The 19,964-nt window shown below is 44.6% G+C and overlaps 1 protein-coding gene across 3 annotated transcripts in view; it reads left to right on the forward strand.

Moving 5' to 3' along the window:
• SGPP2 (sphingosine-1-phosphate phosphatase 2) overlaps window positions 1-19,964 on the forward strand; it is a 34,776-nt gene that overhangs the window by 971 nt on the left and 13,841 nt on the right. The window contains exons 1-2 of one of the 3 annotated variants that reach the window (XM_066326249.1): window positions 12,937-13,017; window positions 13,161-13,319. In XM_066326249.1, coding sequence (XP_066182346.1) covers window positions 13,302-13,319 — 18 coding nt within the window. In that variant the 5' untranslated portion in view covers window positions 12,937-13,017; window positions 13,161-13,301. Of the gene's footprint in view, window positions 1-12,936; window positions 13,018-13,160; window positions 13,320-16,404; window positions 16,539-19,964 lie in introns of those variants that run through there. The other 2 variants (XM_066326247.1, XM_066326248.1) reach the window with 2 other exon arrangements.

The following is a 19,964-nucleotide window of genomic DNA, read 5'->3' on the forward strand; positions in this document are numbered from 1 at the left end:
TCAGATTCCCATTTCAAGCATCTAAAATGCTTCCTTAGCTGCTGCTTCTTGAGTCTTTCTCAATTAAATATAGTTCAGTCTGTTCACTTCTGAACTACAGTAAGCTCTATTTTGGGTAAACTATGCAGATAATTCACTAAAAGATTTATATTCACTGCTTTCTTTTGAACAGTGACGTAGTTGATGTAGCAGTGTTGATACTAAAATCCTGGCCAAGTTAATGCTCCATGAATGCAGCTGTTCACCTTGAGCAATCGTTCTGGGTTTCATGAAGTAAGGCACAATTAACTTTATGTGAAGGGTGAATGTGTTCTGGGTTAGACTCCATGAAACTTGGACAGAGAAGCAGAAGGGTTTGTTTCCACCGAATTATGACACTCACTTCTGAAACATGAAAGTTGGGCTCAAACACCTCCAAAACTGAGATGGGAGTAAGAAATAGATTGAACAGTGAAGTGCTAGAATTATAAGGATAGGCTCTCTCTGTTCCTTTTGGTTCAAACTGGAAATTAAAAGTCCATTTTTACAAGGGGGGGCTCTTCTGCAACCTGACAAAAAACGTGAAAACTGAATTTGGATCTCCCTTAGGCTAAGGCTCTCAGACTCCCTGCTTTGTTGCTACATGACCTGGGGTTACCCTGATGTATCTGCAAATAAGCAGGTTTAGGAGTCTCATTTACATAGCAAATTCTTTGGCCATGAATTCTCTATGGACAGTGACATTTTCTTGCTGCTAGCTGCAGGTGTTTGCAGAAAGGTGCTGAAGTGCTGCTCCTGCACCACTCTCCTGGAGCCTTGTGTAGCTCTGTGCTCATCCATCCCTCCCTGGCAGTTTCAAAGTCCTTGTCATCAGGACAGTTGATTTCTATAAGGTAGTAGCTTTCACAGTGCTTTGTCTTTACTGTCACAAGTGTCTTAAAGGTTCTCAGGTTTTCCTGTGTAAGTTCTTGGACAACTACTAGGTTATACCTGTGAAAACAGAGCATGCTGCATGCAGTGAGGAAGATGTGAACGGTTTACTGGACAATGGGACTGCCACAGCTCCATGTCTCCAGGACATCCCCCCTTTCTTTAGTGCCAGCTCTCAGGCCCCTGTATCTGACATGGGCTGGATCCTGTGCCAGGCTGGCCCAGCTGGAGAGACTCTGGGGAGAGGGAGCTGAGGGCTGGTAGCTGCTGGCATTTTGGGAGGAGATGGACACACCTGGTAGGTGTGAAGGGGAAGATGCCATCCTGCGTGGAGAGTAGAGAGGATGTCTCAAAGGGGTAAAAAGACAGAACAGCTCTTCCTCTGGAAGAAGGAGGCTTTTAATTATTGGATGTATTTGTGCCAGGAATGCTGCTCACAATTCAACATCATCTTCATTTACCCATAAACTGGAGTTTAAATATGTGTTTAAAACAAAGCCACAAGACCTCATTACAGTGGCCAGCAGCAGCATGAGTGGCTGTGTTTCTAAATCTTTGTAAATCAGTCCTACCTGCCCCACGAGAGTTGCCATGAGGTGAGACAAGGAATGCAATCCTTAGATGTGACAGCTGTGGGTGCATGTGTTTCTTAAATATTGAATCAGTCTCCTAGCCCATGTTCTTGATGTTCTTTGGTTACCAGATCATTTAGAATCACTTTTTAATACCTCAAATGGAAACTCTGGCATCTGTGGATGATGCAGAGTGGTGCTAGTCCAACACTCTAACTGGGTTGACATCCTGGCTTGGACTAGATACTGAATCTATGGGCTTTTAGTGGAGAAGCCGGGTTTATTACTAGAGAAGACAAGAGAGCACCTTCTTGTAATTATCCTGTCTCTGGCTAATACTAGTTTCTTATCTGTACCGCTTTCTATTATTAGTTTGTTTCACAAGGAATTTATTTCTGGAACAGCTAAAAGGAATATTTCCCTGGGACTTTGTAGGAAACCCTCAAGCCGCGCTCTTAAAAGCACCAACTTCAGGTAGTAAGCTGTTCTGTGAGGGGCCAAATAAAGGCCACATCTATTTTAAAAGTGGAGCTTTGTTTATCTCTAATCTGGTGGACTTTTGCTCCTGAAATTGATAGCCTGAATGAAAGAGTACAAAGGAAGAAAGCAACCTTCTAGTCAAAGTTCTTTGTAGAGATTTGTTTGTCTTTCTCCACTCTTCCTTTCCCAGATGCTTTATCATCTTGAGATCTGTCTTCCTGCCTTTGAGAGAGTACAGTTCATGTTTACACTGTAGTTATTCCTTAACTGTCAGAACTGCTCCCAACTGGCACAGTGTTTACAAACTGCCTGATGATGTTCAGTGATTGTATGGTTCTCGCTCATGCCGTAGATGAGGAGGAAAATAACCAGCATAACAGCCAAGTGATGGTAACAGAAACAGAGAAGGTAGGTACAAACTGCACATGCATCTCAGATGTATTACAGTCCCCAAAAATGTGGTCAATTACTTGCAATATATAGATGAAAACACTGTTTTTGATTTGATGGGATGGCTGATCACTTGAAGCATGCTTGCTCTAGAGCCTGAGTCAAGGTCTCTCTTCTGTGGTAGTCCCTTGCAATAGATTTTTATGCCAGTCTCAGAGTCTTGCTTTTTCTTTCAAAATCACTTTGCAGGCTTACTTTGTTTCACTTTTCCCTGCAGCAGTAAGTTGGCGGTAGCTGAGGTAGGTCCAGCAGGAGAGGCAAACCCTTGTGAAAAAAGCCTGTGAGCACTGCTAGGAGAAGAGGCAGCAAGGCATTTCTGCCTCAAGTGCTAACACTTTGTCCCCCTAGAGAATACAGCTGAACTTTTGGAAGCTCCTCAGTCTGGAGCTGCAGCTGGGGAAACGTGAGATCCAGTGTCTTGTTTCAATGGGCTGAGCACAGGGCTCACATTCCCCAGCACTGCTCCCGTGCTCTGGTGCTCCGTGTTTGGATCTCCCCACCTGGTGTGGCTGCCCAGGGAGCTTGGCCATCCTGCACGTGTCCACGTCTTGGTTTGAGCTTAAAGCAGCCAGGAAGGGATAGTGTTAATCCAGATGAACGAGATGGTTTCATTGGAGGGTTTTGGCCAGCCCTGAGTGACAGTCCTTTGGAAGATGACAGGGGAGTCACATCCAAGGTTCAGGTAGTGTGTGGCAGCCCTGGGAGGATGCGTTAGCACTGGGTTTGCCTCTCCTCAGGGAGCAGCCTTGCATCTCCTCTGCAGAACAGGCTGCAGAGACAGGTGTGTGCTCTTTGTTACCATCTCCTCTTCAGGATCTTGCTGCAGAGACGCCTGGAGCTAGCAGAAGTTTGTGAAGCTTTGCTGATTGCAATAGGTACCCTGGGTGGTGGGTGCTGGCACAGGGGCACACAAGGGGCCATGCTGGCAGCCTGGGTCCTTACACTGATGATGATGATGTGCTTCATGACTCAGTGCTTCCTGGCTCACAGCCTGACTCATCTTTTTGGAGGCCACTGCACCTCATAATGAGGAGCTGTCAGGATCCTAGGATTAATTCCAGTGCTTGGAGGTGAGCCACTTACTGCTTTATAATTCTGCTGAGTGTCTTGGGCCATTAGTTCAGATATCAACCAGAATAATAAAAGGTAATCTGCTGTTATTTTTCTTGTTTGGGTCTCTGGAGAGCAGGAGTAGATTTAACAGACAAGAAGCCAGAGAAAATGTGTTCTGGAAAACTCCTTTGGACATCCAGTTCTTTCAATTTATCTTGTTTTTATGCCCTGCAGGGAATGTGAATGGGTCATCTGGGCAGTGGAAGGTGAATAATGACTGCTATGGCAAGTAAATCTGAGGTCTAGAGGGTACAGGTAGTTTTGTCTAAACCATGAAATTTTTATTTAAAATGTTTGTTCACTTTCCTGCTTTAAAGGGTTTCATACCAGTCCAGTTTGGTTAGCACCTGTAACTTACTTTCCTGAGGTAAACTTCTATTGGTCTAGATGTAGAAGACTGTGAATGCTTTAATATGGAGTTAAATTGCTGATTTATTTATTTTATTACTAAATTTTGAAATATTTATTGCTAGATGTAAAAAAATAAAAATATGTTTAATCCTTCCTTTTGAAGACAGCTGGCAGTTGCAAACCACTGTTAATAGGGTTCCCTGAGCCTGTGGGTTCTGGCACACGGGAAGTGGTTACTATCACCCCAGGCCAGGTCATTTTTATCCCCTTTGCAGCTTGTTCCACTGGATGGAATTATAACTGCTTGCCAGTTTATGAGGTGTAGTCCCTTTAGTGTTCCCCACTGCCATTTCCCTTTGCAAAGTGAGAGTGTTGGGCTACTTTATTTTACAGGAGGAGTCAGTGTCAGACCCCTCAGCTGTGTCACAAGAGCAAAGCCTGGATGCTTGCAGTGGAAAGGGCCCAGAGGCATTAGCAGTGAGGAACCTGTTCCCTGACAAATATAGAGCCTACTCACCAGGATGTGTGGCGTGCAGCAGAGAGCAGAGCAAGCAAAAGACTGAAAGAAAGCTTTAGAGAGGAGAAGGGAGTCTTTACAGAAGGGCAGCTGACACCCATGTCACCTGCAGGTGTGAGGTGCCAGGGTGAATTTGAACTGGCACTGAGTGAAGTGTTAAAGCTTGCTACCACCTGCCAAAAGGTGCCACCAGGGCTGTGCCAGACCCTGCTGGCTGGGGCAGTGCCAAGGGGGCTGCAGCCACACAGTGGCTCATTCAGTGGGGTCAGAGATCCAGGCCTTGGAGCAGCACTTGGCAACATCAGGTTACGTGTTGGTCTCCTTGAGAGTGTCTCCATCAGAAACAGAGCTGACATCGGCAGGGCCAGCACTAATTGCAACTAATAATGAGGCAGCAAGTGAATTAAGAAGATCTTATCTGCAGCTCTCCTCCCAGGGGTGGGCTGGCTGCTGAGGTGTCCTCCCATGTGCCTCTCCACAGCCACAGCTGAAGTTTGAACACATCCCTCCCACCCTGCAGGGATCTGTGCCTTTTGGAAGCACATGGACAAGGCACATGGCACTTGTATATTTGTGATGGTACTTAACCCAAAGCTCTATTCAGCACTGCCTTAGGAAACTGCTCTTTGACTTGAATCCTGGAACTGTCTGCTGGCAAAGGAGTCACTTCACCCTGTGCTGGTGCCTGGTTGTAAGAGATTAAAGCAAATAGTTCAGTTGTTTGAAAACAGTATGGTGTCACTCGGTTCCAGAAGCCCTGCTGCTCTGTGTCTCTCAGAACAGACCTCTGCCATGGAACTAATCTTTGTGCAAAATTAGCTGACTGGATTAATGATGCTGCTGTATAGAAATAAGTAATTAAACTATGGTGTCAAACTTCCAGGCTATAGTAAATTTCTAAAATAAAATCTTAACGTGATAACAAGGGTTTTACTCAGAAAAGAAATGTAACAGGGAAGTCCTGGTTTTCTGTGGTCATTGGCCATTCCTGCAAGCTTCTGTTGGGCTGGATTAGGTTAGGTTAACTTAAAGCTTCTCTTGAGGATCTCCTCAGGCCTGGTGTGCTGGGGCAAAAGTGTGTGAGAGTCTTCCCATTCCTCCTCCCCAGGATCTCTGCAGAACACCTTGGGTACCCAGCAGCCGTGGTAACACTGACTCCTTTGGTTTTGGCAGCAAGTCAAAACTAAGAGATGGTGGTGCTTGAGGGAGAAGGGTGGGGATGTGGGCAGGGTGACCATCTAATGCTGTGCTGCTGGAAAACTGCTGTCTTGTGGCACATCCTTCTACCCATAAACAGCTTTAGTAACACTGTACTTCTGGAAATATGAAGTACAGTAAGTTTCAGAGGAATCTGATATCTGTTTTGAAGCTGGAATCCCCGTCTTTCTGAACTGCCTAAAATTTCCTTTCTCTGTTTCTTAACTTGCCTTTTCCTCCCTCTGTCCACAGACACTGGTGCTATCTAATCCTTAAAACACCTTCCTCAGACATTTCAGGTGCAGGCTCTGCGTTGCACCCCACAAAATTGCAGTCTAATTCTCACAAATTAAAATGCAATTAAATAAACCTGTTCTTCCACTGTAAAATGGGGAGGAAGGAAGCCTTTTCCTTCTGCCCTTCCCTCACCTGCCTCTCTTGCCCTGTTGTTGTCATATTGCACAAATTGGCCAGTTCTTCCTGGAATGTGGGAGGATGCTGAAGTGCATGAGAAGCTCACCCACCACATCTGTCAGGGCAGCTGAAACAGCCGTGTCCAACCTGCCCAACCTCTGCCTGGCAAAAGAGGGCTCAGGGAATGAAGGAGGTGAAGTCATCACGGAGGAGAAGTGCACAGCCCTCTTTATGCTGGTGTTGTGCAGCTTTCTTGGCAAAAAAATGCTGCCTACACACTTCAGTGATTCATAACAGAAGTATCAGAACTGGGCTTCTGGGGAGTTACTCCAGTAACTGGAATGACCATGAGAGGAACAGCTTTCCACAAAGAGAAGGCAAAGGAATAAATGCACAGGTGTTACCATCCATATCGGAAAGGTGCTTTCAGGTGTGTGCTCAAAAGTCTGAAGATCATGGTGGAAGGTAGACCTCAAAATTAAACTGCAAGAAAAGAGGTGAAACTTAATTCTGATCCCATGACACCACTGTGTGGAGGAAGGCCAGACCATCTTGCCTTTTTAATAGCAATGAGCAAAAGCTCCAAAGTATAGGAGCTGGCAGGTTTGACTAGATCTTTAAAGGTCCCCTTCCAACCCAATCTATTCTATGATTCTCTGAATCGTAGATGTCAACTCTCCAGGCATCTGCTAAGAAAGGAATATAGGAAGTTAAATGGCCAGAGAGTTTGAGTGCCACAATGGACATTTGATGGAAAGTGAAGAGAGTCTTTTCAGAACAGGTTTCATAGCTGGAAATGTAGGTGTGAGAGGCATGATGCCTGTGAGATGGATTTAGAAGAAGGTGCAGTTAGGCTGGACAGTGAGAACAGAAGTCAGTCTTGTCAAGCTGCAGGTATGGTTGAAGATTGACTTCTATTCAATAGGTGCAGATACCTATTGAAGAAGCAGGTGTAGCCTCAACTGTAGAATGGAACAGTAGATGTGGTAGAGATTTCATGAAGAAAAAAAGTTGCTTCAAATCACAGGTTTGACATGGTTCAATGGTGACAAACCTCTGAAAGCTGCCCACAAAATGAATGACATAGTGTGAGTCTGTTCCTTCACCATTGCTGAAGTGTCACATCTGATCTTTGGGCTCTGTAATTCAAGACAGGCCTATCAGAGCTGTGTCTGGAAAATGCTCAGTACCCCGTGTAAGAATTACCAGGTGATTAGGGAGTGGAAGAGAGGACAGTTACGTCATTTTTGAATGCTTATTGCAGCCTTCTGTGTCAGCCTTCACAGGAAGGAAACAATTTGTTCCTTGTCTGCTGTAGATAAGAAAATAGCCATAGGTTTCAATGTCAGCAAGAAAGCTTCAGGCTAGGTGGCAGGAGAGCAAAGCACTTGGAGGTTGCCTGGAGCAAGCAGTGGAGTTTCCACCTGTGGTTTGGTAAGGACAGGTTAGACAAACTTCCACCAGGGAAGTGAGAAGCCATCCATCCTTGGTGGACAAGCTGGACCAGCCTTGGTTTAGGGTGTCTGTCAGGAAATGTGAGGCTGTCCTTTCCAGTGACTGCAGGCATGGTCCTTCACAGCAACCGCAGCCTCCTCAGCAGCCTCCCCTTTCTATCTGAAAGAGACTTACTTTCGTTTCTTTAAGACAGCTTTCTTTAAGGAAGACAACCTAATCAATTTTTCCTTCCTTTATTCTTCCTATTAATTGCCTAAAAAATGCTCTGTCAACTCTAGTCTTATGTTATTCCACTTTATATTTAAATGACTTGGCAGATTCTGTTACTTCTATGTGTGTTCCTCCAGCATGAGGAAGGAGGCTGTGATGTTACTTCTAGACCAAGGTACAGAAAAAAAATCTGTAATTCAGTCTGTCTCCCAGCTACTAACCAGAGTGGAAGGGAAATAATACAAAGATTAAAAAATTAAATCTTTACACATAAACTGAAATGTCTTAACTGTGTTCTGAGTCCACTCCAGCTTCAGTGTGCTGGGTGTGTGTTGATGTGCAGATGAGTGTGTCTCAGCTGACCATCCTTTACAGGCTGAAGGGGAGACTTTGGCTGAACACATACTGATGTAAGATGTGGTGACTGGAGGAGCATTGTGCCCAGGCTGACACCATTGCTGGGAGACCTTTCCCATTGTCTGTCTGGGTGGTCTCAGCCTCTGGACTGGCAAAGCACAGCCCCTCTCAGCCTGACTGCTCCCAGCCATCCCTGGTGCTGTTGGCTGTGCAGCTTTTCTATTTAACCTTGCTGAGAGTTTTATCTAATGGCCTTTTGGAATGAGTTAAGAAATTGCTGAAATGCTGCCAGGATTCTGCCTGATTTTTAGGCTCCCCACTGGTCCTTTACCTGAGACCACTCAGAGTGCTGTGACTCTGGCTTGAAGCTTGAGCATTGTTAGGTCTCATGCAATGACTCTCTTGCCTGTGCATCAGCTGATGGTTCCAGGCACATCCCTGCTCTTAGGCCAGCAGTGCCTGCTGCTGTCTCTGCTTGCACAACAGCTGGGAGCTGGTGTGTCCTCTCTGTGCTGGTCAACAAGGACCTGCTGCAGGTCCAGCAGCAGAGCTGGACAAAATTTTATGACATTTAAGGAGGATTTTCTTGTGATTTCTGTTTGTCTCCATCTCCACACTTCTGAGGTTTTGGTTGGCTCTAGGTGTCCCTCCAACAACACTCTGCAAACCTGGACAGCTATTGAAAACTGGCTGCCTCATGCTCTGCAGAGGCTAAAAAATTAATTACTTGTTTTAAAGTATTCAAGCAGAGTGGGAAGCTGCACATATGTATGAGCTTGGTCAGGTGTATTTTTGATGCCTTGGGGCTCCTTGTGTGTACTTTGTGGGCTCCATGTGCTGTTGTCCTGCCCCTGCTGTCTCCTGACAGCTCTGCAATTCCTTCCATGACTCTGTATTGCTCCTGCACCCTACCAAGGGTGCTGTGCACCCAGAGAAGGGCCCATGGCCACACCAGGATCACCCTCTGGGCACAGCCCCTGCTCCCTGGCCAGCCCATTCCTTCCTCATGGAGCAATGGGTTGCAGTGTTGGTGCTCCCAGGACATAGGTGCTGGAGGGTTATTTGCTGTCCTTGGCTGCTCGTTGGATCTTCAGGAAATTCAGTGTGTTTGATGTGCAGCTGGATGGAAGAAGCCTTTGATAACCATGGGGTTTGCTTTTTCTTATTTCCCAAAATCTAATTACCAGTATCTAATTTTTTTGTTGTTGTTGTGACTTGATAGGTTCCTTTTTTAACCATGGTACAGTTAATAAACATAAAGTGATGTAAAACTGAGTGCTTATGCAGAGTACCCCAGCACAGAAGGCTTTTCCCCACTGGTTTTACTCTAAACAGTACAGCCCTGTGGGGGTGAATTGTCTGATTTATATTGTCTTTTTGTACAGCAACATCTAGAGTGGAATTTTTTTTTCTTTTGTGCCTGATTTTTGGTGGCTTCTCTAAACTTAGAACCCTTTTTTTTTTTTTTTAACCACATTAAAAAACCTTAAAGTAAAAAGTATGTAATGTCTTAATTAGGGACTTTGGGAGGGAAACTCCTAATCTTTTGCAAGGCAATTCTGTTGGAAGGGGAGTAAAGGGACTTCAAGAACTTCAATTAAACATGTACATCTTCTGAAAGATCCAAAGTAATTGAGAGCTGAGAACAGAGTGTTGGTTAATGGGATCTCTGGGTCAGACTCTGAGCCTTGGAAGTCTGATGCTGCACAGCTTGTCTCTAGAGACAGGGCAGGAAAAGCTGGGGCCTGTTTTGCTCTCTGACAAGAGATCTCGCAGAGGAATTGCAAGGAGTAGTGTCTTTGCACAGCTGCTTTTTTCTTTTTCCCTAAAAATATATTTTTAATCTATTATGTTAGTGGCTCAGCTGCTGTTCCTTTGCTTCAGCTTTGAAGGCTAAACACTACATATACACATCATTTCTAAAATGATGGATTCCTCCTATGCTGTGTCATTGTGTGCTATTGAATCCCCAGAGCCACCAGGGTGTTGGTTTTCCCTGCCCTGCTGGCCCTGTAGGAACATTTTGGGGATGCTCTCATGCTCCAGGGAGGTTGGGTGGGTGCTGTGGCAGCACCTGGTGTGGGTCACCCACCCCTGTGCAGAGATTGCAAATGTAGGATGACCTGCAATAGCCATTTTCTGGGCCAACAGCTGGGCAGTTTATTTATGGAGACTCATACATCCATGAGAGTTTCTTGTAGTCTGAGCAGCTGGGGTTTTTCAAAATAGATATTCTACAGTTGATGAGAAGGGTCATTTTGGTGAAATTACCTGTCTTCTGTGTCTGTGAATGTTGAGGCTTATTACATCTTCCTTCTGAAATGCTCCAAAAATTCCGACTTTATCTACAGCCTTAATTGCTGCCCATTAGAACCTCTCTGATCCAGACTGAATAGCAATGGAGATGGGTGGAAGGGCTGATTTGCTGAAAGGGCTTCAGGCATTGTGGAAGGCTCCAGATCACTCCAGTACATTAAGAATAATCAAGTCTAAAGAGAGGAGTTACTTAAAATTAGAGATTGAATAAATTTCTGGGAATGTTAGAAGATGTTAACACAAATCATGGATTTTTCTGCACTGGGGTTAGAATGAGAAAAAAAAAGGAAGACACTTCACAAAGCACTGCACTCTGCTTTCTGCAGAAATGGTGGGTGTAGGTAGTAAATGTGAGCTAACTGCAGTCTGAAGGTGCATGGAGGAGGCTTGCTGTACTTACAGTGCTTTGGGATCACAATAAGTGCAAACACCACTTTATTACCATGCACTTCCAGGCATCAAGTGGAGTGATTCTGTGGCACTCTGTGTGCCTGACATGTGGCCAGCACCGTATCACAGACAGGCTCTGTTTGTCCCCTGCCACACATTGCCTCTGCTCTACTGCTGGTGTAGGGTAAAAAAACATAAATGTGCTAAAACCCCAACCAAATGTGTGTGTGTGATTTCTGATAGAAAAAGAATGGAAGATAATAAAAGAAGGGTTTTAAGAATCATGTGGAAGGACTTGGACCTGTCTTCAGCCTGGAAATACTTATTTTTTAGCTTGACATTTATTTTAGAACCTGATAAACCATATTTTTTCCCCATAAAACACTTACTGGAATTAGAAAGTTTTATCCCTCATCCCGTGAGGCTGCAAGTATAAAAGCATTAGGGATGTGTCTGATCCTCTCTGAGCTAAAGCACACAAGCACATAATTCCCAATACCTTGGAGATTAATTCTTAAGTGAGGAGTCAGTGGTGCCAGCAGAGGGCTTTCTGTGGGGCCGTGTTAAGTGTCACCAGATGCAGCTCCAGGAGCTCAGATAGAAGCATTGGAGTTGCTAATTGCACTGGGGGTGTTTTCTAAGTGGCAGATGAGACCTGAAGCACTCAGACTGATTGCTCTGTCACACAGCCAGCCACAGCACAGAGCTGTTGTCCTAGAGGGATGCCAGGAACTCATCTGTGACCTCTGTGACTGATAGATGGGGGACCACTCCTCTGACCCTGGCATTTCAAAAAATGTTGACTCATCTTTTCTGGTTTTGGTGCAAAAATCAATTCAAGTTGTGGGGTTTTTTATAATAGTTGAATGGATGCAAGTTCTTTCCATCTTGTTTTTGTCATCCCCATGCAGTTTGCCTCATCTCTGCATTAAAAGCAGATGAAGAGACTGAAACTTCTAATGGTTTTTGCAATGAATCACAGTGCATATCTAGACTCCTTAGACAATTTTTGCTTTCTCACTAGCATGCAGGATGAGAGTTTCTCTTTAGTAAACTAGTTACACAGCCAGCTCCAAGCATAACAGTTTTCCTCTTTGTAGCGTTTTACAAGCTTATGCCAAAGCTGTATTTTAACTTAGTGTGTCTGTGCTGAGACCATCATGATCCCTTCTCAGTTCTCATCTTTAGGAAGTTCTTTCATCTTGTATTTACATAGGCAACATACATAGGTTTAATTTTTTGGGGGGAAGATGGTGTGAGACTAGATTGGCTCCTTTGCTGCTCCCCTGAATCCAAACTCCTCTCTCTCTCTGTCTCTCTCCCTGTCTCTCTCTCTATCTCATTATTTCCTGAAGTGATAGGTGTGCCTACAAAATGTGATTCACTTGCCTGTTGCTCCTGCAAACAGAGTGAGGCTTCTTAGTGGTGTCCTAGTCTCAAATGGCAGCAGCAGCAGCAGCAGCAACAAACCTTTTCTAGACACACTGAACAAGTGCCCAAAGTCATGGCCTAAGCATTGTGTGCTGCTGTGTGGCTTCCCAGCTCTGGAGGGCTGGGTGTCACCTTTTGGAAGAGGGAAAACAAGCATGTTAGGTGGGGTCCATCTAATGAAATCATCTGGCTGCCAAATCCAGAGACTGAATGAAATTTCATGCTAAGTAAAATGAATTAAAAACGGACTAAAGTCACTGTTTTCAATGTATCTACTGGTAATGCTTAAAAAGACAACCTTATGGTTGTTACTTAGAAATGCTGGAGTGAAAATCTGATGGTGACAGGTGCAGCTCTTTTCTCTGCCCACTCAGAGCCTTGTGTTCCCCTGGACCTGCTGGTGCAGCTGTGGTTACTGAGCTCAGTCCCACGCAGGAGCTGAATTCTCCAGCTGTGGCACCTCTGTGTGGGGTGATCCCAAGAGATCCTGCCACCAGGAGCTCGGGGCTGGATGCCCATGGAAGATCTCAGTGTTGAGGGCTGCTGTCAGCAGCACCTGGCAGCAAATTTTGGGGACTACAATGAGGCAAATTTTAAATGAAGTAGTTCAGTAATTGCAGTCTAAGGTTTTTTCAGTTCAAAATGCATTTCCAGTGACAATGGCGGCTTTCTCTACTGATGTAGAAATTTTAAAGATAGCACACCAACACCTTTAATGGAATACACCTGATTACCCTGGAGGAAAGGCTGATCCCATCTCCTGAAAGTCTTTGTCCATGTGACTGCTACCTTAGTCTGAATAGATTTCTGCTCGGCAGGAAATGTGGCTGTGCTATCACTACAATCTTAATTCTAGTATAAAATTTGAACTTCATTTCTTGACACTTCTTACAACAAATTTTTGGGTTTAAGGACTGGGAACTGTAGCATTTATAATATTTTAAGTGTTTGTTATATTTTTCTACTTCACTAAAATGATAAAATTCTCTCATTTCCAGGGTTGCACACAGAAGTATATTGTGAAGAACTACTTCTACTACTACTTGTTCAAGTTTTCAGCTGCTTTGGGTGAAGAGATTTTTTATATCACTTTTCTTCCATTTACCTACTGGAATATAGATCACTCTGTGTCTAGAAGAATGATAATTGTTTGGTCTGTAAGTATTTCTATGATTAATTTAAACTTTAATTCTGCATCCATAGCAAATTAATATTTAAGAACAAGAACAACCCTTCAAAGAAACGAAATCCCTTCAAACAAAAGAAGCATCAACACGAGTTGTGTAGCTTGTGTTTAGAAAGAAAAGGCATTGCAATACTGAGGGAGGAGGCGAGAGGCATCATCTGACTCAGGGTTTCTTCATCTCTGCCACATCTTGGACTGACTTTTTTTCAGCACAATTGCTGACTGAGCTGTTTTTGATACAGTTTGCACAGAGCAGTTGGGAAAACACTTACTTCCCAACGCATCATAGTATTTCAGGGAGGGTTTTCCATCACTTTAGGAAATCTTTCTCTTATTCTCATTTCTTCTATGTAATTTCATGTAGTTCTGGCTTGGCTGAAATTACTATAAACCTCATAGTAAGGGGATATGCAGGCTGCAGTGGAATAAACAGAGTGTTTCTGCAGTCACTTGAGGGGGGAAGATTAGATTGTCTGTTGAAGGCAAAAACTTGAAAGCATTGATTTTTATTAACATGAGAGTATTCAGAAATTAACTGACTTTCAGCATTGTTTCACCATGGATTTGGGATATCCAGAATAATGTATTTCCATTGTAGCTCTGAAAAAACAGGAGATAAGCAGGACTCCAGGCCAGGACTGGCTGTTTTGTCGCTGCCATTGCTCATCTTGGTATTGGTCAGATATTTCTGCCCAAATAAAACCATTTTAGAACAGAGATGGGAGGTAGGGAACACCTCTGCCAGGTGGCAGAGCCTGGAGGTTTAGTGATCAATCTACACTAATTTAAGAAACTGAAGCTTGGTAAAAACTTTAATATGATAGCCAAGTTTATTTCTGTACAGTGAAGCTTCTCTATGATCTGGTAAATTCTGGTTTATAATATTTTGTCTTTTGACCAAATAATATGATAAGAAAGAATAAAACCAACTTGTATTGGGTCATACACTTCAAATATACCTGGTCTTGGACAGAAGACATTAGTTGCTCTGTGCCAGTAACCTTAGTCAATACATTTTTAAAGACAACATGAAAAATAACTTGCAGATGAAATTTAGAAGTAGGTGGACACAGTATAACTAGAGCTGGGTTTTGGCCAGGAGTACACCTACAGCTTCTGGAAAAGTGCCACAGAAGATGAAAATTGGTAGTCATTGCCTTCTGGGTTTGCATATTGCTCAAAAAAATGAGCCTTTGGAGTTCTTTACATGCATTTCCGTAGACTTGCCTTGCCTTTTCCTTGCAAGGAGATCATCTGAGTATTGGCCAGATCTAGTCTGACTTAACTAGAGTATTCAAGCATCTGATATTATGATAATAAATACTATTTTTCACTTACTGAGTTATGGAATTGCCCTTTACACTGAAAAGGGGAAACTGTTTTAAATGCATGAGCTTGTGACAATCTTTATTTTTAAAACATTAATTATATGTAATCATGAAACGGCTAAAAATGTCTGTGCAGGCCATGTTGTGGCAATGTCTGTGTTAATGTTGTGGCATGCTCAGCTGCCAGGGTCTCTTGCTGGTGAGCAGGGACTGACACTCATGGTGCTGGTGTTGGTCTGTCTAACAGAGTCATAAAATCATACAATGGCTTGGGTTGGAAGGGACCTTAAAAATGCCCTACTTCCATCCCCCCCTGCTGTGGTTAGGGACCTTCCACTAGAGCAGGTTCCTCCAAGCCCTGTCCAGCCTGGCCTCATGCCATGGATGTGACATTTGGCTTGCCTGCAGGGGAAACACCAAGGTGTCAGTGGGACAGAGCTTTTAACTGCATTGGAGGGGTTTGGTGATGGAGTTTTGAAGAAATGCTTCTCAATGCATGATGATGATGTGAGGCTAAGAAGAACTGTGGTAGGCGACAGGAAAAGTCCAGGCAGCCTGATAGTCTCTGCCAACAGCTGTGAGTGGAGGGCTGGGGAGAGCATGAAGGGATAACTGCAGGACCCAGGCACGTTCTGCAGAAGGCTCTTATCCATCTGGGGAAAGGAGCTGGTGTCAAAGGGAGAGCCCTAAGGAAAAGGTAGGAGCAGTCCCCCTTTAAAGGGGATGCCCAGGATGAGGAGAGATTGTTAGTGAAGCTCTTGAGCAGGAAGAGAGAGTGGACCAGCAATGACTTTTTCAAGGGTTTGGGGCAAAGCACATGGATTTGTTGGGAACATGGTTGGGAGGGATGTTTGTGACACAGAGGGTGACACCACTGGCCAGGAGAAGTGGCTCTGGAGAAGTAGAAGTGGTGCTGAGGCTGGCATTTTTTGTGCTGTTTTCCACTTTAACCTGAAAGTTTCTGCTGCAGGTTGGAAATGACAATGTTGGTGTCCCAGGATGAATCAGGGGAGTTTCTTCCCTTAAAAATTAAAATGGCATTAATGCTGTTTACAAAGACTTCCTGCCATCTTATCTGTAATAGTTTATGCAGAGCCAGTCACCCCCATTTGAGAAAGATAATTTCAAACTGGAGCAGGGCCAGGGATGATTAAAGAACAGGCTATTTTCTGAGCAGAGACTGAGAGCTTAGATAAATCCCTAGCAAAATGAAGTTGGAGAGAGAATGGGGCTGACTGCAAAAACCATGGGAAGGAAGGAGCTTCTTAAAATAAAACTACAGTCACAAGAAGAAACATGCATAAGGCAGTCATAAATAATTTCAGTTGAAGCCAAAGGTTGTGAAATAGCTCTAGAAGGGTGAAGGGCAGAAAGAAAAATTATAAAGAGTTTATTTCAGCAGCAGCAGAGGAGTGGACTTGGAACCCTGGAATGTCTTCCCCAGCCCTGGGTCCCCAGAGCCAGCTGCTTGTGCTGTTCTGTTCAGATGGACAGCTGTGTGAAATGCTGACTGTTGTTGTATCCAGATGCTTTGGCAGCTTAACGCAGCACGTTGTGCTTCCATGAGGCCTTCCCTCTGAGGATTCAGAGTATATATGCAGGCTTTACCTTTACCTTTGTGGACAGGTGGAGGAAATAACTGTATGAAACCTCTGAGCAAGATGCCGAGTCAGTAATGAGGGTAGCCTGGTGTCTTTGCTTCTTTTTCTCCAGCAATTTGAAGTAAACACTCTTGAAACTGCACAGGCAAGGCTTTGATGCCTGCGACTCTTGCAATTTCAGCCAGGAAGTGCAGAGATGAAAAATAGCTTCACACAATCCCCAAATGTACTTTAAATTTACTTCACATCTCAGCTTGAGAGGTGAGAGCTCTTTGTTTCTGTTTGTTTGGTTTTTACCTTTTGCACTGCTTCAGGTTTGAAATCTTTATTTTGTTGTGGAATTTCAAAAGCAGAGACCTGGAGAAAAATATTTACTGTTTCAATTTGCTATTCAGCATGCCCGAAAATCTCTTTTTCTGGTTTTTTCCTCAGGCGACACCTCTTTATAGGCTATAAACTTTAATTCATGCAATGTACATAAGAGCTGACCAGCACAGACTTTGTTGGGGCAGGTGTGGAAGCTTTTGGCATGTGGCAGTGATAAGCTGCTGACTCAGGGGTAGGTGGCACCTCTGAAGGAAGGCAGAGTTTGGGTGTCTGGTGATGCCAGGCTGTGTGTGCCCCTCAGGGCTCCCTGAGCAGCACTGGGTGGGGACATCTTTAGCAAGCCTGAGAAGGTCCTCGGTCCAAATCTGTAGCAGCTTAGTTTTCCATCTTGCATTTGAGAGGAATAGTTTACTAAAGGCTGTCAGCCCTTAGTTACTCAGCAATGATGAGCTCTGAACACCCTCTCAGGGTAACCGGGAGTTTCCTCACGAGCAGGAGTTTACCTGCAGTTGTGATGCCACTGATATTGCTGTGCAGTGATTAAAAACACACTTGGAAGCAAACTTTGGGTTTAACAATCCTTATGTGCTTATTAGTTTTAGTGCCTTCGCAACACTTCACTGAAACAAGCCTGGAACTGCTGACAAACACAGTCACTTGAAAGCCAAGCTCTTTAAAGCACCAAATGTTGCACTGCACAAGAACATGTAAAACTGTATTCAGGCACATAAGTACATGTCAGAATACAAAAATAAATGGTGTGTGCAAGTTGATAAAGTGTTGATTGAAAGGGAATTTTGAAAGAGCTGGTAGCTGTACTCCACCCTTGAAGAAAAAGTGCCAGTAAGGCTTTCATAACTGAGATGGGCTGTGAATCATTTAAGGTGAAGTTTAAACTAGAAACCTTTTGTATTTCAATAGAACTTCTAGATGTAATAGTTTGCCAGTTTTAGATATTAGATGACAAATCAGATCAATGTGACAGGACTTTTCCCTGCTACCAGGAGCCAAATTTCCTTCTCTAAGCCCATTATAAGATAGTCAGCTACCTTATAGATTTTGTCCAAAGGCTTCTTTAAAGATGGAGTGAATGTGTTAGGGTGTTGGCTGGTTGTGCTTCTGGAGGCTTGGGTTTCTACTAATCTTGTTCTGGTTTTGTGTTTTTGAAGCCTGAATTGAGATAAAGTCCTCTTTCCTTTTACATGCACACACACATACATATACAAAAACATTTTTAGGAAGCTGCCCAAGCTGTGTCTTCCCTGTTCCCCTGCCTCCTGCTGCCCTTTGCTGTGATGTGAATGCTGTGCTGCATGTGGTGGGCTGGAGACCTGCCTGTTGGCTTTGCTCCTGCCATGGTGGCTGGGACAGCCTCCAGGGTTTGAGCATCCCACCAGCTGAATGTAACCTTGAATGTCATACTGACCCCTGGCCAAACCCTTGGTAAACCTGGAAAGTTCCTGTGCAGCCAGCACAAGGTTGCTGTTTCTTCTGGGGAGCAATACCCATGCTGGAAATGGCAGGTCCTGGAGCTCTAGGAGAGCCAGGTGCCCCTTCCACCAGGTGTGTGTGCCCCGAGGAGGATCCCAGCCCTGCTGCTGGTGTTGGCACAGGGGAGCAGCCCGGTGCTTCAGGAGGGGATGGGGATCAGGGCACAATCTGAGGGTGGCTCAGGGCCCCAGGCAGGCAGTGTCTGGGGCTCCTCTGCTCTGCAGGGCTTCCTCCACCTGGGCTGGGCCAGGGCAAGGGGCCAGCAGTGCTGCACCGTGACTTTCATGATGTGCTTCCTGAAGCCAAGCCTTAGTTCTTGGCATTGACTTGGGGGCAGGAGGAGTACCTCCACAAGAACATGCTCTTCCCTGCCCTGTTCCTCTTTCACTCTGAAGCAAGTGATGCTCCAGGGACACAGTCACAGCTGGTATCTGCTGCAGTGTTTATCTGGTCACTTACCCGAGGGATGCTGAGAACAGATCAGTGCAGGCTGGGTGCTTGGTTTAATTTCTGTATGGTAAATCAAAGTCACGCCTGCCTCAGCAACCACAACAGCCTTTACTTCTGCTTGACTAATCTGCAAATGTTTATTAATAGTGCATCCTTCTTTTTCTTTCTTCAATATGCTTGGTCACTCCTATCAGTGCTTGTGAAAGAAACACAAAGTAGCATCATTTTCAAACGGTGAATTGCTTTTCTGGGAAGATGACATATACTACTGCAGGCCAGGGTTTCTAAAGCCAGGTTATAGAGTTTCTATTTTGGAGCTAAACCAGCAGATTCAAAGTCAGGCTGCCACACTGAGTCTCAGGGAAGAAGTTGCCAATGCTATTTGATGGTGTGTCTTCTCTAGAATTTTGTCTTGTCCTTTTAATAGATCAATAATGAAGATAAGGACAGCTGCAAAATCAGAAGTTAAAAACAAATATGACCTGGTTCTCATTTGTTAGCTGAAAAATTACAGAATACCAAAAGAATTGCTCCTCCTGACCTTCATATGCCAGTGGGAGGGGCAGGTGTGTCCATCCTGTGCAGAGCTGGTAGCAGGGCAGGGATGAAGGAGGATGTGCCCACACAGCACACCTGCAGCACTGAGCATGTTTCCTCAGTCCTGCCAGGCTCAGGGTCTGGGCAGCTGCCACAGGAATGTTCCAGCTCTGTGGCAGTGCTGCCATGCCTCTGCACAGGGAACTGGCTTAGTTGTGTCTGTCTGCTCCATGAGGTGGTAAATGTGCTTCCAGAGCTCTTGGTACCTGTCATGGGAGTGATGCATGTGAGGAGTGCAAATGCCAGACAACACCTGCAGGTGAGAAAAAGCCTCCTCTTAGATGGTTGACTTACACACCAGAGGTATGGGAATGTCAGGGAAACAGGTCACTTCATGGCACACAGATGCTCAGAAGGAGAGGAGCAGCCTCTCATCCCAGAGGGACCTCCTGCAGATATTGGAACAAATGGATCGGTATCCACACCTGTGTGGGTGATAATGCCTCAAATTTGGTTCTGTAGTTGTTCACTAAAGCAAGGTCTTTTAAAATACAAAGACATATTTGTCTTGTTTATCCTAATGCAAAAGCTCAGGTGAAGAAGTATTTTTGGAGATAGACCAGATATATGACTCAGAGCAAATTCAGAGGAAGCTCTCAGAAAAAAATTACAGAGGCTGTCTCGCTGCTATAGCAACTGCCAATTGCCTTGTTGTAGTAAAATGTAATGCTGTTCACCCAAAGTGGCAATAAAGCCTTGCCTTTCCTTCACCTGAAGCCCTGGCTTACTGTAAAGGGTTCTTATTGTCTATTGCCCTCAGCACAGGCCAGCCAAACAGCACCAGAGTTTGAGGAAGGTCATGGGTTTAAGTTGCTTAGAGTT

Source organism: Sylvia atricapilla, chromosome 10 (assembly GCF_009819655.1).
Source record: "Sylvia atricapilla isolate bSylAtr1 chromosome 10, bSylAtr1.pri, whole genome shotgun sequence".
In the NCBI taxonomy this organism is placed as follows: Eukaryota; Metazoa; Chordata; class Aves; order Passeriformes; family Sylviidae; genus Sylvia; species Sylvia atricapilla.